The 16,157-nt window shown below is 35.5% G+C and overlaps 1 protein-coding gene and 1 pseudogene across 4 annotated transcripts in view; one reads left to right on the plus strand and one right to left on the minus strand.

The window, feature by feature from the left end:
- Positions 1–16,157, minus strand: part of LOC145280041 (cytosolic carboxypeptidase-like protein 5) — a 216,394-nt gene that overhangs the window by 83,984 nt on the left and 116,253 nt on the right. For all 4 annotated transcript variants that reach the window (XM_080131707.1, XM_080131710.1, XM_080131709.1 and 1 more), the window contains exons 5-7: positions 8,945–9,116; positions 6,533–6,705; positions 1,518–1,698 (exon numbers count right to left, since the gene is read on the minus strand). In XM_080131707.1, coding sequence (XP_079987833.1) covers positions 1,518–1,698; positions 6,533–6,705; positions 8,945–9,116 — 526 coding nt within the window. The remainder of the gene's footprint in view (positions 1–1,517; positions 1,699–6,532; positions 6,706–8,944; positions 9,117–16,157) is intronic.
- On the plus strand, positions 4,266–4,412 carry LOC145280550 (U2 spliceosomal RNA; annotated as a pseudogene).

A 16,157-nucleotide genomic window follows, 5' to 3' on the forward strand; every position in this document is an offset into this window, starting at 1 on the left:
TCTCGTCTCCTCTCACCAACAGCGACTATAATTCATTCCTCGCATTGTGACAGCCTTCTAAATCTCTTTTACACACCTAAAATAACATGTTTAAGCGTATTGTACGACCGGGCAACACTGGGTGGCCAGCTAATCATTAATAAAACTTGCAATCCATTACGCAATTGAACTATATTGGATATAAATAAACTTCAGTTTATTCCTGACTTGTTCAACAAGTTTCAGATTGAACATTTTAAAAAATTGAAAATACAGAAATAAATAGTATTAAAATTCACGTTTAAAACACTTGAAAACAACTTAAGATTTAACAATTAGAAAGACCAGACGAGTGTGAAATTATTTTTGAGATCCAATAGCAATAATTCTGAAATCTTTCATTACCAGGCTGTGTCTGATCAACACAAATCACGACAAATGGCCAAGGACTGTTCATTATATTTGCATTATATTTCCTTGCAAGGCCACTTTTTACATAACGCATGGGGTATTGTTGCCACATCTGGGCTGCTGCATCTACCACTACTCACTCCCTCTTTGATAGGATTCAAAAAAAGTGTTTTCAATCTAATATATCCCACTTTTGTCAACTAAGCTCTAACCCCTGTCCCATCGCTGCAATATTGCATCTCTGTGCCTGTTTTACAAATATTTTAACCGAATGTGTTCTGATGAACTCGTTGCACCTGTGTCCCCTCAACATGCATATCCCCGACAAATCCACTTAGCAACAAAATTATGCCTCTTCACTGTTGAGGTCCCTAAATGCCAAAAAGCTTTCTACTCTAATAATTTCTTCCCTCGAACAGCTAAACTTTGGAATTCCCTTCCTGCTACCTGCTTCCCTGGTTGTACCGATATGCAAAAGTTTAAATATAACATAAACCAACATCTTGTTAATCTTTCCTAGGCATGGTCCCAAATAGTAGCCCCTTAGTGGCGATATGCCTTGTTAGAGGTGAACGTGAGTAAAAAAAAAAAAAAAAAACACTTTGTAACCACAAATGATCACCCATCTAATTACTGATCAGGTTCAACATTGCTTAACTTCAGTGATCTTACAATACCCAATATATCAAGGTGATTATAGCTATAGAAAAAAGATTATATAAACAAAATATTTGTTTAATACAAACCAATTAATCTTCAAGTGGTTCTTGGCTTTGATAAATAATGCCTCCCCCCCCAAAAAAAAAAAGTTAAAAAAAAATTAATATGACTTCTATAGAAAATATCAATTATTTTTTTTTTTTTACCAGATCCAGCATTTGATACTGAAATGTTAACCAAACACTTTGCATGGTAAGTATACAGTATACATGTGATTCTTTGCGATCTCCTTTCAATAAAATCTTCAAGTTATTAATCATAAGAAAAAAAAAAAAAAAAAAAAGGATCAAGTAAACAGCTTCAACCTCAAACCTCACAAGCAAGAGAATTGGACAATATCAGCTCTCCCTCCTCTTGCTTGAGGACTATAAAAAAAAAAAAAAAAAATACTTGAAAGTTTTACTAACCCGTTTGTCTTTGAACTCACGACATCTTGGCACATCTTTCTCAGGGAAAAGTTTGGCATCAAAACGAGGTTCTTCCCGATCAGTAATGCCATGGAATGAGGAAATAGTAATCAGATCTACACGTAGATGTTCTAAGGAATAACATAAAAGTTCTCTATAAAAGTAAATTGTATCTTTGATGCTGAAAAGAAACCAAAATTGCAAAAGTTAGTCTCAGCACAACATTGGTAGATTGTTTTAATATCTTTTTCTAACGTGTGTGTGTGTGTGTGAGTGCGAGATATTGTCTGTCTGAGGAACGGTCTACTAAACTCTTCTGTCAATTTTTGGTCTACAAACTTGAAACTTGATATATAGAAGATTTGGTCCTGTGAAATAAATTCGATTTGGTCGGTAAAAATAGCTACTAAGGTCAAAATTGCAAAAAACAAAAATTGAAACTTGGCAGGCGTAAGTAGACTTAAAGTGCACAAATATACATTTATATACATTAAAGTCAGTTAAATTTTAACGTTTTCTTATCTATCTGATGATAACTTAAATGATAACGATTAAGGCTAGAGCGCTATATGATTTGGTTTCGATTCTAGCTGATGGCATTCAACTCATATTTGTTTCGTTTTTTTTTTTAACTTTTGAAAAAAAATGTTAAAAAATACCAACACATATCAAAATTAATATTTCATTTGACCAAACCCAACACACGTATTTGCTGAAAGTACTACATTTGTTCAGCACAACGATTATTCTAACAATGAATCAATTATGCCGGTATAGTCATGTGAAACGTTCATAATAATGCCACATCATTTTATTATTGACTAGCTGTACCCGGCCACGCGTTGCTGTGGCTCAGTTTGTTAAAATGGAACACATGTGAAAGTAGAGAAAAGTTTGATTCTTTTTTTCAAGAGAATGTACAAATTATTTTTTTTTTTAACAGATGTTAAGAAAATAAACAGAAAAATACTTCCATCATTAATTATGCAAAAAAATAAATAAAATACGATAAAACTTGCTGAGTATGCACTGTTTTACGGTTGTTGTAAAAATGGAACGGAAACTTAAATTTCGCTTCATTTTAATCATGCAATGCTTGTTTCATAGTTAAGCAATACAGTTTTATTTTTGAAAACGTTGTGTGATAGCAAAGATTTTATGATAGCTAAGTGAGAATTAAAGTTATTTTTTTAAACAACACTAACATTGCGATTGTTACTTATTTACAATATTTTGGCAATAAAAAACAGATAGTTTACAACTAAAAACGAAAACATTTTTAAAAACTAAAAGAAAACTATTTTTGAATTTTTGACATGAGGAGTGATTATTTTTGTATTATCATTTGGATTCTTCAGGCTATTGTTCTCATCCAATATATATATATATATATATATATATATATATATAGTAAGTTATGAAAATAACTATGGCAATTAAGCTACATAGAATATTCCGTGTTTCATTCTCTAGAGAATTCGTGAAGCCTGATGAATTCTCGTGAGAATGAAACACGGAATATTCTGTGTAGCTTAATTGTCATATATATTTTCGTAACTTACTACCTAGCTGTACCTATGTATTGAGCACATAATTAAGTGATAAAACTATACATCTGGGGGGAAAAAAAAAGTTTAAGGCTCCTAAAATACATATTAGAATTGTCCGCAAGGACTTACGCCATAGTGGATAGAGTACTTAATAAAATTCAGTTATAAAGTCTTTAGAGGTTGAAAGTTCAATCCTCAGAATGAACGACACTTAAAAATACAATTGCGACTTGCTTAGGACCTCTATCCAGTCATGGCTGATGGAACGAGAGCATGCTACTCCCGTGGATTAAATAAAGGCTTCCATTTGAAATTCCTGCAGATTTCAGAGTTCGATAGAAAGATTCCATAGTTCAACAAGATAAACCTTGAAGAATGTCGGAGGTTACATCGCCCGAAACTTTGTGGAAATAACACTCAAGATATGAACAGTAATCCGCATAATATGAATAATAAAAAATACATTTTAATAACAAACAAGTGTCATTTCAGATAAGACATTCGGTTTTCATTTTAACAATGTATAAACTCTCAAAAAAATATGAACAAAATAAATTAAAAAAAAAGACCTTACATTTTTCCAAAACAAAAAATAAACAAGCCTCCTCCATGAGTAAAAAATTTACTCTCACCATGGCTAATGTTTGTGTAAAGGCGTGATTATTGAGAAAAGTGTGGACAAACGAATGAACAAATGATTTTGTAGCAATTTTATCCCTATAGTACCCCCTAGGAAAAATCCGTTCCGGCAAAAATTTATTTTCTCCATGATTCATGTTTGTGCAAAATTAAAAAAAAAAATAAATAAAAAATATCCAAGGCATGGTTATTGAGAAAAGTGCGAACGGATGAATAAGAGTGAATTACTAAGTCCAATCTCTCCTTTGTCGAGGGGGGGGGGGAAACATGTCAAATTTTGAAGCTAAATGTTTCTTTGCAAGCAAGACACTTTTACTATAAAACAAACAAAAAAAGTGCTCATCGATCATATTTAATTACATATTTTTAATTGCTTATTTCAAATTTTAACATAAGCTGTTAAAGATGTACATTATTCTACATACCATTTCACTATATAGCTATCCCTATTTGAGATAGATAGAGAGACCAAGAGAAATAGAAAATAATCGTTGTGTTAATGATTTTTTAATCACCTATGTTTAACACTGTTGATTTAATTTTAAAGTTGACATACAAAACTCGTTCTTGGCCTTTTGGCCAAGATCAAAGTGTAGTATCTGTTCCGGCAGATGCTGCACTTAAGATAATTTGTACCAGTCAATGGAGGGGAAACCCTCTATACTGGGACAATTATTATTTTTGGTAACCAGAGTGCCCCCTTTTTGCCTACTTTTAGGGGAGCTGGTTTTTACCTCACATTAAAAACGGCCTTGTGCCTAATTTGCTCAGTGGGGGAGCAAATAAATACCATCTGTTCCGGCAGATGCTGCACTTAAGATGATTTGTACCAGTCAATGGAGGGGAAGCCCTCTATACTGGGACAATTATTATTTTTGGTAACCAGAGTGCCCCCTTTTTGCCTACTTTTAGGGGAGCTGGTTTTTACCTCACATTAAAAATGGCCTTGTGCCTAATTTGCTCAGTGGGGGAGCAAATAAATACCATCTGTTCCGGCAGATGCTGCAAGCTATGACTAGCTAGGACTAGCTATGACTAGCAAAGACCAGATGTGGGGGCAACCCCACATGCCTGACCATTAACCAGCTCCCATTTCCCACCTCTCGGGAGCTGGTCCCCTTTTCCCCTTCCCTTCACTCCTCACATTAAAAATCGGCCTTGTGCCTAATTTGCTCGGTGGGGGAGCAAATAAATACCATCTGTTCCGGCAGATACTGCACTTAAGATAATTTGTACCAGTCAATGGAGGGGAAACCCTCTATACTGGGACAATTATTATTTTTGGTAACCAGAGTGCCCCCTTTTTGCCTACTTTTAGGGGAGCTGGTTTTTACCTCACATTAAAAATGGCCTTGTGCCTAATTTGCTCAGTGGGGGAGCAAATAAATACCATCTGTTCCGGCAGATGCTGCACTTAAGATAATTTGTACCAGTCAATGGAGGGGAAACCCTCTATACTGGGACAATTATTATTTTTGGTAACCAGAGTGCTCCCTTTTTGCCTACTTTTAGGGGAGCTGGTTTTTACCTCACATTAAAAACGGCCTTGTACCTAATTTGCTCAGTGGGGGAGCAAATAAATACCATCTGTTCTTCAGATGCTGCACTTCCATTTCTTGTTCTTTTTCGGTGGAGGAGAAATCCTTCACAACTGAGACAATTTTTATTTTTGTACCTTTTCTCCACGTTAAAAAACGACCCTGGTGTCTAACTCTGCCCCGTGGGGAGGCATAGTAAATAGGTACAAAAAACTGTTGCAAATAAAAAGTTTTTTTTTTTAATCCACCAGAATGCACTTTAGTTTATAACAATTTGTACAAAAATCTTATTATCTTTCAAAATAAAAAGCAAAACAAAAATGGAAGCAAACAAAAATCATGTGCAAAAAAAAAATGTAACATAACACACATTTACACATGTAGACTCAACACGTTGTAGCAGAGTATGTCGCAAAGAACATAGAACAAGTCGACTTTTTTTTTTGTTACATTTATTTCCTCATTCTCCTGCCACATGTGACTTCTTGTTACGACCATGACGTCACCCACCTCTCTAACATAATCTGTCTCCTTTTTATAGTCATTTTCTTTTTCCTTACCGTGATGTCATTTTGTACATGGCTCAGTATTTGCATATAGCCGCCTGACGTTTTCTACTTCATTTTTTTCTATCCCCGGTCAGTGGAGGAGAAATCCTTCATGACCGAGTGCTCGTTTTTGGGGAGCTGGATTTTCCCCACATTAAAAATTGACCTTGTGTCTAACTCTACCCTTGTAGGGAGGTAAGTAAATAGGAACAACCGGAAGTCTTGTCTCCCAACTTGACGGTTTTAATTCTATCCAAATTGCACTAAGATCCTTGTCACTATGTAACATGCTTGGCGTACAAAAATATTGGAAATATATCAATGTTGCTGGGTTTTTAAGGCTTGAAGAGTTGTCTCTCCTTGACGCTTATTTCAGTAATGTAAGGACTTAGGTAACCTGGAGTTACCTCCCTTTGTCTTAACTGATGGCGTGTTTTTAGGATTGGGTGACTCGGAGTTATCTCCTCTTTGACTGTATTTATAAAAACGCGTGTATGTGACATGTTCCTTCATCGTAATAAATAAACAGACATGTCTTTCTGCGTCTATGTGTGTGTAAAAATTAAAATTGTGTTAATTAATTTGTTTTCTTTTGTCAACCCTTGATATAACTTCCAGTATGAAGTCATTTAGGGGAGAAAGACACCTTTTATTTATTTACTCCGTAAGTAACAAAGGTTATTTATTAACCCAACACAAAGGTCAACTTAGGAGTAAAATTGAGAACGAAGTATACTTACCGAGCAGAAGTTGATGAAATATTCTTACAATACTCAAACCTATTTTCAATCTCACAGATTTGGTTCTGACATTCGCGGTAAGAATATGGATAAGCAAAAGCAAAATATGTTGTGGATCCTACTGGTTCCGTGAATCGATGAATAAATGATAGGATGAACTGACCATTGATCGTCTGATAGGCAAAAAAAAAAAAAAAAAAAAAATGAAAATAAAAATATAATTTCATATAAAATTATCTTGCGAGATTCTAAAAGTTGGACTTTAATAGCATTTAAGCTGGTTTATCAAACTTTGATTCTGACTATTTTATATGCTTTACCATGTTATTGACACTATGAAAAAAAAATATTATCCTCCATGGACAATTGAGAAAAATGGAAGCATTTTTTCAATTTTTACTGTAAAAAATCATCAGTGGGAAATAACTCATTTTTTTTTATTGATGAATATACTAGTTGTTTCCCTTTGAACTAAAATTATATTTCATTTTCTATGTAAATTTTAAAAAAATATTTGCAAACAAATAAAACTTAAAAGCTTAAATGACTTCACTGCATCTCGAGCAACCCTGTATAGATACAGCTAGTTGTTCGATACATGCTAGATGGTCGTTTACTACCTGTAAGCATTTTTTTTTTTCATCTAAACCAAAAGATGGTGGAATGATAAAATTGTTATCCTAGTAAATACGACATGATTCCATTTCCGTTTGATGAAAACCGGTTTTCTTTTTTCGTTGTAGACCATCTACTAGTTGGCCAGCTGTGTAAGAGTCTCAAGAGCAATAGGAGCATTCTATCATGTTTGAAAATAACAATGTTCAATCAGCGAGATTGGAGATGTGCCATTGTACAACTCATGCACTCTACTGATCTAAGTTATGTTAACTGACAGCACCCTCAAAATGTAAATCCGAATGGTTCAACACTTGATGGCACAGCTCAACAAAGTTTCCAGCCAGGGTTATGATCTTTGGTGTAGTTTTAAGTGAGGGTCACATCATGCCATCTCACATCTTTGAAGTCAGCTTGAAAGTCAATACCAAAGTGTACTTGGATGTGCTGAAAAGTGTGGTGATCCCCTGGTGCAATCAGGTGGCAGCTGGGGGACCCTAAGTGTGGAAGCAGGACTCTGCACCAGCCACAAGTTCAAAGAGACCTAGGCCTTGCTTCAGAAAGAGTACGACAACTTTGTACCCTTCTCTCAGCCCCCCCCCCTTCTCCCTCGACCTGAACCCACTGAATTACTTCGTTTGGTCATATGTCAAAAACATCACCAACATGACCTCCCATAACACCAAAGCCAGCCTTATCACCGCCATCTGCCAAGTATTCGCTGAGCTCTTGCTGGCGTTTGTAGAAAAGGCATGTTCCCAGTTCCAGACCCATATCAAGGCGGTGATTGAGGCTGAAGGCGGGTACATTTAATAGATGTTAGCTCTATTACATAATCAAGTTACCTGAATTTATTTTTTTTTCAATAAAAATTTTAAAATAATGCTTTCCATGTAAAATCTTACATATAAGGCTAGAGTGAAGAGAACGTGAAAAACTATTACAAGTTAAAAGGTTAGAAATAAAGCTATGTATCAGGATATGTTATAGGCAGGAAGTCCGAAATGAGGTGTAGCAAAGAAGACCGCAAAGTCACTCTACGGCAGACTAGCTGATTGGGTTCAGACGTCATTTTCGAAAATTCTGTTTTCATTTGTCCACCCCTTTTTGGAAGAAAGCAAGGAGAAACTTACATAATGTGTAACTTTACTGTAAAAGAATAAAGAACCAAACATCAACAACGCCATTTAGCAAATGTGCTATTGACATTATACTTTATTTGTAATTACATTACGGAACCAAAGAAAAGAGGAAGACACAGACACTTCCGCATCACCACTACAATATTTATAACTATCATTTGAGTCAACTCCTATTTCTTCTTAAACAGCATTCACCCTAGATGGGTTGACCCGGCTTCCTTAATACTCTAATATAGTGGTTCCCAACCACTGTGCCACGACACATTGGTATGCAGTGAATATGTTATTGGTGGAAGTTACAAATTATTCTAGGTGGAAAACAGATTTCATATCATTATAAACGGAGTTGTTTGTGTTAATAAATACTAATTCCTTATTACTTACATGGTATACTTAAATATAAAAAAGAGAAAAAATAAAATGTCTAATTTATCATTCGTTTGAATTGTAAGATATTTTGAATTTTCAATAATAATAAACATTGTTAAAAGCGTTGTTAGATATTAATTTTTTGTGATAGATGTGCTGCAGAAGTCTAAAGAGCTTAATAGTGTGCCACTATGTAAAAAAAAAAAAAAAGTTTGGAAACCACTGCTCTAACAAATCAGGGTTTGAAAAAAAAAATACAATAAAGAAACACTCAAATTACATGCACCTCAAATAAAGGTCTCTCATATATTCGTCTCCATTTTGGTTTGCCAGGAAGACATCGTACAAGTGGATAATATCCTTCGCTGTAAAGTCGTCCTTGTCGATTCATGTTCATGATATTAATTTTGATCAGTTTACCTGCTGATGCTCCCCGAACACCAAAATGAAACCACGACCTTAAAAAAAAAAAATAAAAAAAATTAAATATCAAATTAGATTCAAACTTGAACACTCAAATAATATAAAAAAAAAGCAGAAATTGATATTTTTTTTGTAAATAGAGCATGAAATATATTAGATTCCTTCCTGAAACTATTCTATTCAAATACTGGCAAACAAATCTGATAGAAGAGATAGGTCACAACATTGAAAACATCGTTTCGTAAAATTATTTGAAAACATTAGAACACCAAATAAATTTTTGGGATTAAATGAATAAAATCATTTATTAAAATCTTTGGCACTTGTGCATAGGTACAACCTACTTTTGGATTTTAGTTGGGACATTTGGAGAGCAGACAAATGTCATTTCAGGACTGAATCGCAAATCAAAAAAGATTTTTTTTTGTAACAAAGCCAGAATTTTTAAATTTGAATACGTGTTTCCCACGTAAATAAAAATTCACACAATTGATTAGTTAAAATTTTCTTTTGATAACATTCATTCATTACAAGCAAAAAGGTTTTGAGTTTATTACGAAAATTTTAAATTTTGAAAGAAAGAAAAAACCAGTGTCCTCGAAATTCACACACATTGCAATTATGTATGTGCTATTAAAAATTTTAAAAAATAGTCTATTTTTTATTTAAAACAAACTATTTTATCTTATTTTAAGTTTCTTATATTTATATTAATTCCAGAAATGTGTTACGAAAACTTTATGTTCATGTTTTATATTTATTTAAAAAAAAAAACTTTCTTAACAAAAAAAACAAAACAAAACATGCATTAAAAAAATCTTAGAATTCTGGCTTTGTTATGAAAAAATAAAATCTTTTTGATTTGAGTCGATTGTGAAATTGACTTTGTTTGCTCTGCCAAATGTTCAAATGAAAAACCCAAAAAAGTTATACTTGTACACAAGTGCCAATTTTTTTTTCTGAGACTTTCGATGATATTCAGCCTTTCCCCCCTCTATCTCTCTCTATTCTGCTGGTATTAATCGCAAGGAGTGGCTCACTCGTAAATACAGCAAAATATATTTTTCATTTTTCTTATAAGTTACAATTTCTTCCTTAAAAGTTGATTCACATTAAATAATTCTTTTTTTTTGTTTTTTTTTTTTATATAATCACAATAATAATTTGATATTGTATATTTTCAATCATGGAAGTTATTTTCCTATAGCTTAGATATTATACAAATCTATAAAACTATTATACTTCCCGTCAAACTTTAGCTGAATCCCAAGTATTCCAGTACTAAATATTTATTGAGGGTACATCAGTTATTACCTTGTATTCTCTTTTGAGATATGTTAGAAAACAGGAAACGTTTGAAATGAGGAGCTCATGAAAGGTTAAAGTATCTACCTTGTTGAATTACGAGTATCAAAAGTCGATGAAGCAGCTGAACATGACATTAAACATGGCCAACAGAAAGAGTGGCAGTTGAGGAACAGTCAGTTTTGGTTACGGCCTGAACAAGACCAGCAATGTTTTTTTAAGATGGTCTAATCAAACGGTTAATAATTAAGCTATGTGCTCAAAACATTAACTCTCTGTCTCTCTCCTTTTTGACCTTTCAACTATGAAATGAACATCTGGGAATAAATCCTTCAAATGTATTGTTGAATTAATTGAATAATTGTATTATGATAGCATGTTACATGTCTTAATTACAGTTAACATGATTGGCCTCGGTCCTTAGAGGAAGATAATGCACACATGCAGGGTACCAATGATCAATAATTAAAGTTTGGTTTTAAGTTGATTATGATCTCTTAGAACTAAAAGACAAATCAAGACTCCCTTTTCCCATTTTATACTGGTAAATATATTAAAAATAATATATGTTGAATTAGTGTCTGGTGATTAAAGTTACAGTATTAGGAATTCGAACTGTGAGGACAAGAACTCCTTTGCCTTCCTTTATTTATAACTAATACAAATAAAATATTGATTAGGATTAAATACATAAATCGATGAAATCGACTGAAAATACAATTTTAGCTTTTAACAACACAACCAAGATTTGTCATCAATTAATAAACAAACAGATTTTTTTTTGTTTTTTTTTTTTTGTTTTTTGTGGCTTGTAATAAAACCTATTAATAACAAAAGTAAAGAGCGAGTCAACCTTATTAGACAGTCTCACAGAGACTATCAAAAGAGAGAGAAACAGGAGAACTTTAACAATTGACAGTCTTTTCATCGCCCTGAACCTAGCCACCACCCCTTTTAAGACTTGCATATTGTTGTTTCATCCAATCCTGGCTTTCTTTGATCAACTGTGTCAAACGAAAAGTAACTCATAAACGGAGACAATATGAACAGCCCACGCACATTTTGAACTATGAAAGCCTGTTATTCTACAACTTCCCATGTATCTCAGCTTTGACATTTGACCTTTGCTGACAGTTGCCCTAGAAGCTGGAAAGTCACATTCGACAATGGTTATTCTATTCTAGTCACCAAATTAAGCTCCAATTTTGGTACAAGACGCATCTATAATCCAACGCTCATCCTCAAAATTTAGAAAAAAAAAACAACAAAAAAACAAAACAGAAATCGTGTTATTGAAATCAAAAAGCTTTTGTTGCAAAATACCATCTAACTCTAATCAACATTTCAATGATTTTGATAGTTATAATTATTGGTACCTTCATTCTAAACAAAGGGCAGGTAACTTGAAATATTAACACAAGAAAAAAATCATCAAAAATCAGTGAATTATCTGATTTTAATATTTTAGAACTGCCCACCTGTGGAACTTTGTTCCATTGGCCTGCTCCCCAACTAACTACATTAAGGTCGTCTTCAAGTCCAATGTAAACAAGTTGAGCTGTCTCCTTAAATAATCAAATTCTACCCAGTTGCGATTGCTGACGATCACTACATTCTTATCTCAGTGACTACCATACTTTCTCATCTTAGTTCTTATTTTAGAATGTTTTTTTTACATAGGCATCATCACTTATCAAGGCCAAGAGGCCACTCGAGAATAAGGGTTAAAGAGTGTAAAGTAGAAATTGGACAATATAGTAATCATTAGTAATGGAGATTCAATAAATTTGTTAACTTATATTGAATGGCTCATCAAAAATTTGTTTACATTAGACTTGAAGACAACCATATTGTAGCCAGCTGGAAAGCAGAAAAACGGAAGACAATTCCATAGGCATGCAGTTCTAAGAAAGAAGCTTTGCTCATGGAATCTACGCTTAGGTTTAGACACAGATAAAGAGTGGGGGAAACTAGTGATAGTGTTTTCTGCTAGACGGGTGTTTCTTGTGAAAGTTTGGCGAGGGGGGACCATAGAATGGAGCTCAGCCGAGCACCTGCCATGAAAATAACGATAAAGCAGAGACAAACTCGCCATACCCTATCAAAGGCCTTTGATATGTCAAGAGCAATTGCCCTAGAAAGGTAGCCTCTGTCGAGAGATTCGCTAATCCTATGAGATATAACTGTAAGCACATCTGCTGTAGATCTAGCAGAACGGAAACCATATTGCATGTCACTAAGAAGGTTATTTTTGCTAAGATGGTTGAATAAACCTAGAACCCCATCTTCCAACGTAGACCCCTACTATCAGGTCTCCTTCTCCAACATCAGGGGTCTACGTTCCCACCTTCCAGAGGTTGAAACCCAATTACAGGAGATGAAACCGGACATATTCTTTCTTAGTGAAACTGGAATAGGGCCGACCATTTCCCTAAATGCGTTCATAATTAACAGATACTCTAACTTAACAGCTAAATCTGACCAAGATCACCATGGGCATGGAATATGTGCCTATATTAAAGATGGCTTCCCGTGTGGCAGGGATATCTCTAGAGAAGATCCTAATTTACCCTTATTTATTATTTTACCATTTAGGGGAGGGTTTGTCATGATTTTGCCATTGCTTATGACCTCACTCAGATTGTTTGCGAACCCACCCGTGTGCCGATACTACTGGTCAATATGCAAACCTCCTAGACCTTTTTCTCTCAACTTCCCCTGAGCTATGTTCATGTTCCGTTCTATCTCCTCTAGGATCCTCCGACCACTCCGTCGTATCAGTTAAGATAAAAATGAAATGTAATAAGTCCTCAGACGTACCCACTCCACGATACTGTATACCGATACTCTATGGCTGACTGGGATAGCTTCCGTACATTCATATCTGATTTACCTCTGCATTCCATGTTTAAAAAGGATGTGTCTTCTATAGTATCAGATCTGACCGAATGGTTAATTGTAGGCATAGACCAATTCATACCATCCAAAAAATTCCATCAAAAACCTAACAGCCAGCCATGGTTCTCCCCAGAATGTGCTGCTGCTAATGCGCACAGAAATCACCTTTTCCATAACTACCAACGTAATAGATGCACTGAGACTAAAGCTGCTTTCAGGAATGCCAGCAACCACTGTAAAAGAGTAATAAAAAAATGCAAGAGAGCTATATGCCCAGTCTGTTAAATCCAAAGTAGCTGATCAGCAGCTTGGTTCCCACCAGTTTTGGCAAATAACAAATAGGATCCTGAACAGAAGTGTGCGTTCTATCCCAACCATTATCAATGGACCAGAGGTCATCTCATCAGCATCAGACAAGGCCAAACTATTTGCAAAGAACTTTGCAGCTAATTCTACCCTATGCGACGAAGGCCATCAACTCCCCATATTTCCTCCTATAACACAGAACACGCTAGGTAACATACAAATATCTGTGCATGAGGTCGCCACGCTAATCAAGAACCTTGATTCCAGTAAAGCAACTGGTCCTGACGGCATCCCAATTATAGTGTTAAAAAAGCTTCAACCAGAACTTGCTCCCATACTTACGAAACTGTTTAAGCGTTGCCCTAAGGAGAAGTGCTTTCCGACTCCCTGGAAAACCTCATCAGTATGCCCTGTATTTAAGAATTCAGGTGATAAGTCATCTCCTTCTCAGCACAGATCAATAAGTCTCTTGTGAGTAAGTTACTGGAATCCATATGAAATAGAGAAATAGTCAACCACCTCAGCAGAAACAACCTTCTTAGTGACACACAATATGGTTTCCGTTCTGCAAGATCTACAGCAGATGTGCTAACGGTTATATCTCACAGGATTAGTGAATCTCTTGACAAAGGCTCCCTTTCTAGGGCAATTGCTCTTGACATATCAAAGGCCTTCGACAAGGTATGGCATAAGAGCCTACTTTACAAGATTTCCAGCTACGGTATAACCGGAAATGTTTTCTCAATCATTAAATCATTTCTCTCAGATAGGCTCATAAGAGTAGTGGTTGATGGACAAAAATCAGAGGCCTTCAGTATTTACTCTGGAGTCCCTCAAGGGTCAATCCTGGGCCCAACTCTCTTCCTGATCTACATCAATGACCTCCCTAAGCACACACTTAAATCATTCGTTGACATCTATGCTGATGACACGACCATCTACGGCAACACATCAAAGGCTGTAAATGACAAAGTTCTCTCTGATTCTCTCTCCTCTGATCTCGAGCGCGTGGTTCAGTGGGGAAGACGTGGCTGGTTACCTTCAATGCATCTAAAACCAAACTCCTATCTTTACATCATCAACGCTCTGATCCCCATCTGGTATCAATTGAAATGGATGGCTCTCGTCTAGGAGAAGCCCCGTGTTTTGACAAGCTTCTGGGTTTGTCCTTTACTCCTGATCTGAAATGGAACACGTACATCAAATCTGTTGCCAAGGTTGCTGGAAAGATGTTGGGATCCTTCTACCGCTCCAGAAGATATCTCACTACTGATGCAATTCTCTATTTATATAAAAGCCAAGTACATCCAAGGATGGAATACTGCTGCCATATTTGGGCAGGAGCTGCTAAAAACAGCCTATCCTGCCTTGACAGAGTACAAAATAGACTTCGTGGCTTAGTGGGGGATGCCCTTTTCTCTACCCTGCAACCTCTCTCCCACAGAAGAGACGTTGCGAGCCTATCCTTGTTTTATCGTTATTTCTATGGCAGGTGCTCGTCTGAACTCCAATCTCTGGTCCCCCCTTGCCAATCTTTCATGAAAAACACCCGTCTAGCTGTATCCACTGTGAAAAATTTCCCCCACTCTTTATCTGTGCCTAAATCAAAACGTGGATTCCATGAACAAAGCTTCTTTCTTAGAACTGCACGCTTGTGGAATTCTGTTCCGTTTGCCTGCTTCCCACCTGACTACAACTTGGATGTCTTCAAGTCCAACGTTAACAAATTCCTAATGAACCGCCCTCTTAAGTAAACACTTCATCAAATCTCCACACTAACGTAATGTACTTGCAATAACCCTTATCCCTGAGTGGCTTCCGGGCCTTGATAAGTGGTGACCACCGTGTAAAGAAAAAAAAACAAAAAAAACCTTCTCTATTTAACACAGATTCCAGCACCTTACTCATGACGCACAGGAGACTTATTGGCCTGTACTGTGAGGGAGAGGAGTGATCACCTGAATTCTTAAATACGGGGCATACTGATGAGATTTTCCAGGGTGACGGGAAGCAATTTTCCTTAAGACAACGTTTAAACAGTTTTGTAAGGATGGGTGCAAGTTCTGGTTGAAGTCTGAGTACTATAATTGGAATATCATCAGGGCCGGTTGCTTTACTGGAATTAAGGTTTTTGATTAGCTTGGCAACATCACGTACAGATATTTGTATATCACATAGCATGCTTTCAGCCAATGTAACCTCCGACCTTCTTCAGGTATATCTTTTCAAACTTAGTAATCTTTATATTGAACTAGTAATAATAATGCTACATGCCTAAAAGTTCTCATCTATGGAACATGTTGCCACAAGATTGCTTCCCTGGGGCTACAACATTATTATCTTCAAATCTAATATCAATAATTAGTTGTCATAAACATCCTGGTAAGTCATCAAATTATATTCATTCTATTTAATATTTTCAATCCTTTCATAACATCACTCAACAGTTAATGCATTCATTTCACTAAACCTTATCCTCAAGCAGCTTTTAGCTTTGATAATTAATGACTTACTAGTTAATTTTGTTTTTAATACATATAGGTTTTAAACCCTTAACCCTACCAGAC

The sequence above is a fragment of the Euprymna scolopes genome, chromosome 7, assembly GCF_053919585.1.
Source record: "Euprymna scolopes isolate OS-2025 chromosome 7, ASM5391958v1, whole genome shotgun sequence".
Taxonomy (NCBI): Eukaryota; Metazoa; Mollusca; class Cephalopoda; order Sepiida; family Sepiolidae; genus Euprymna; species Euprymna scolopes.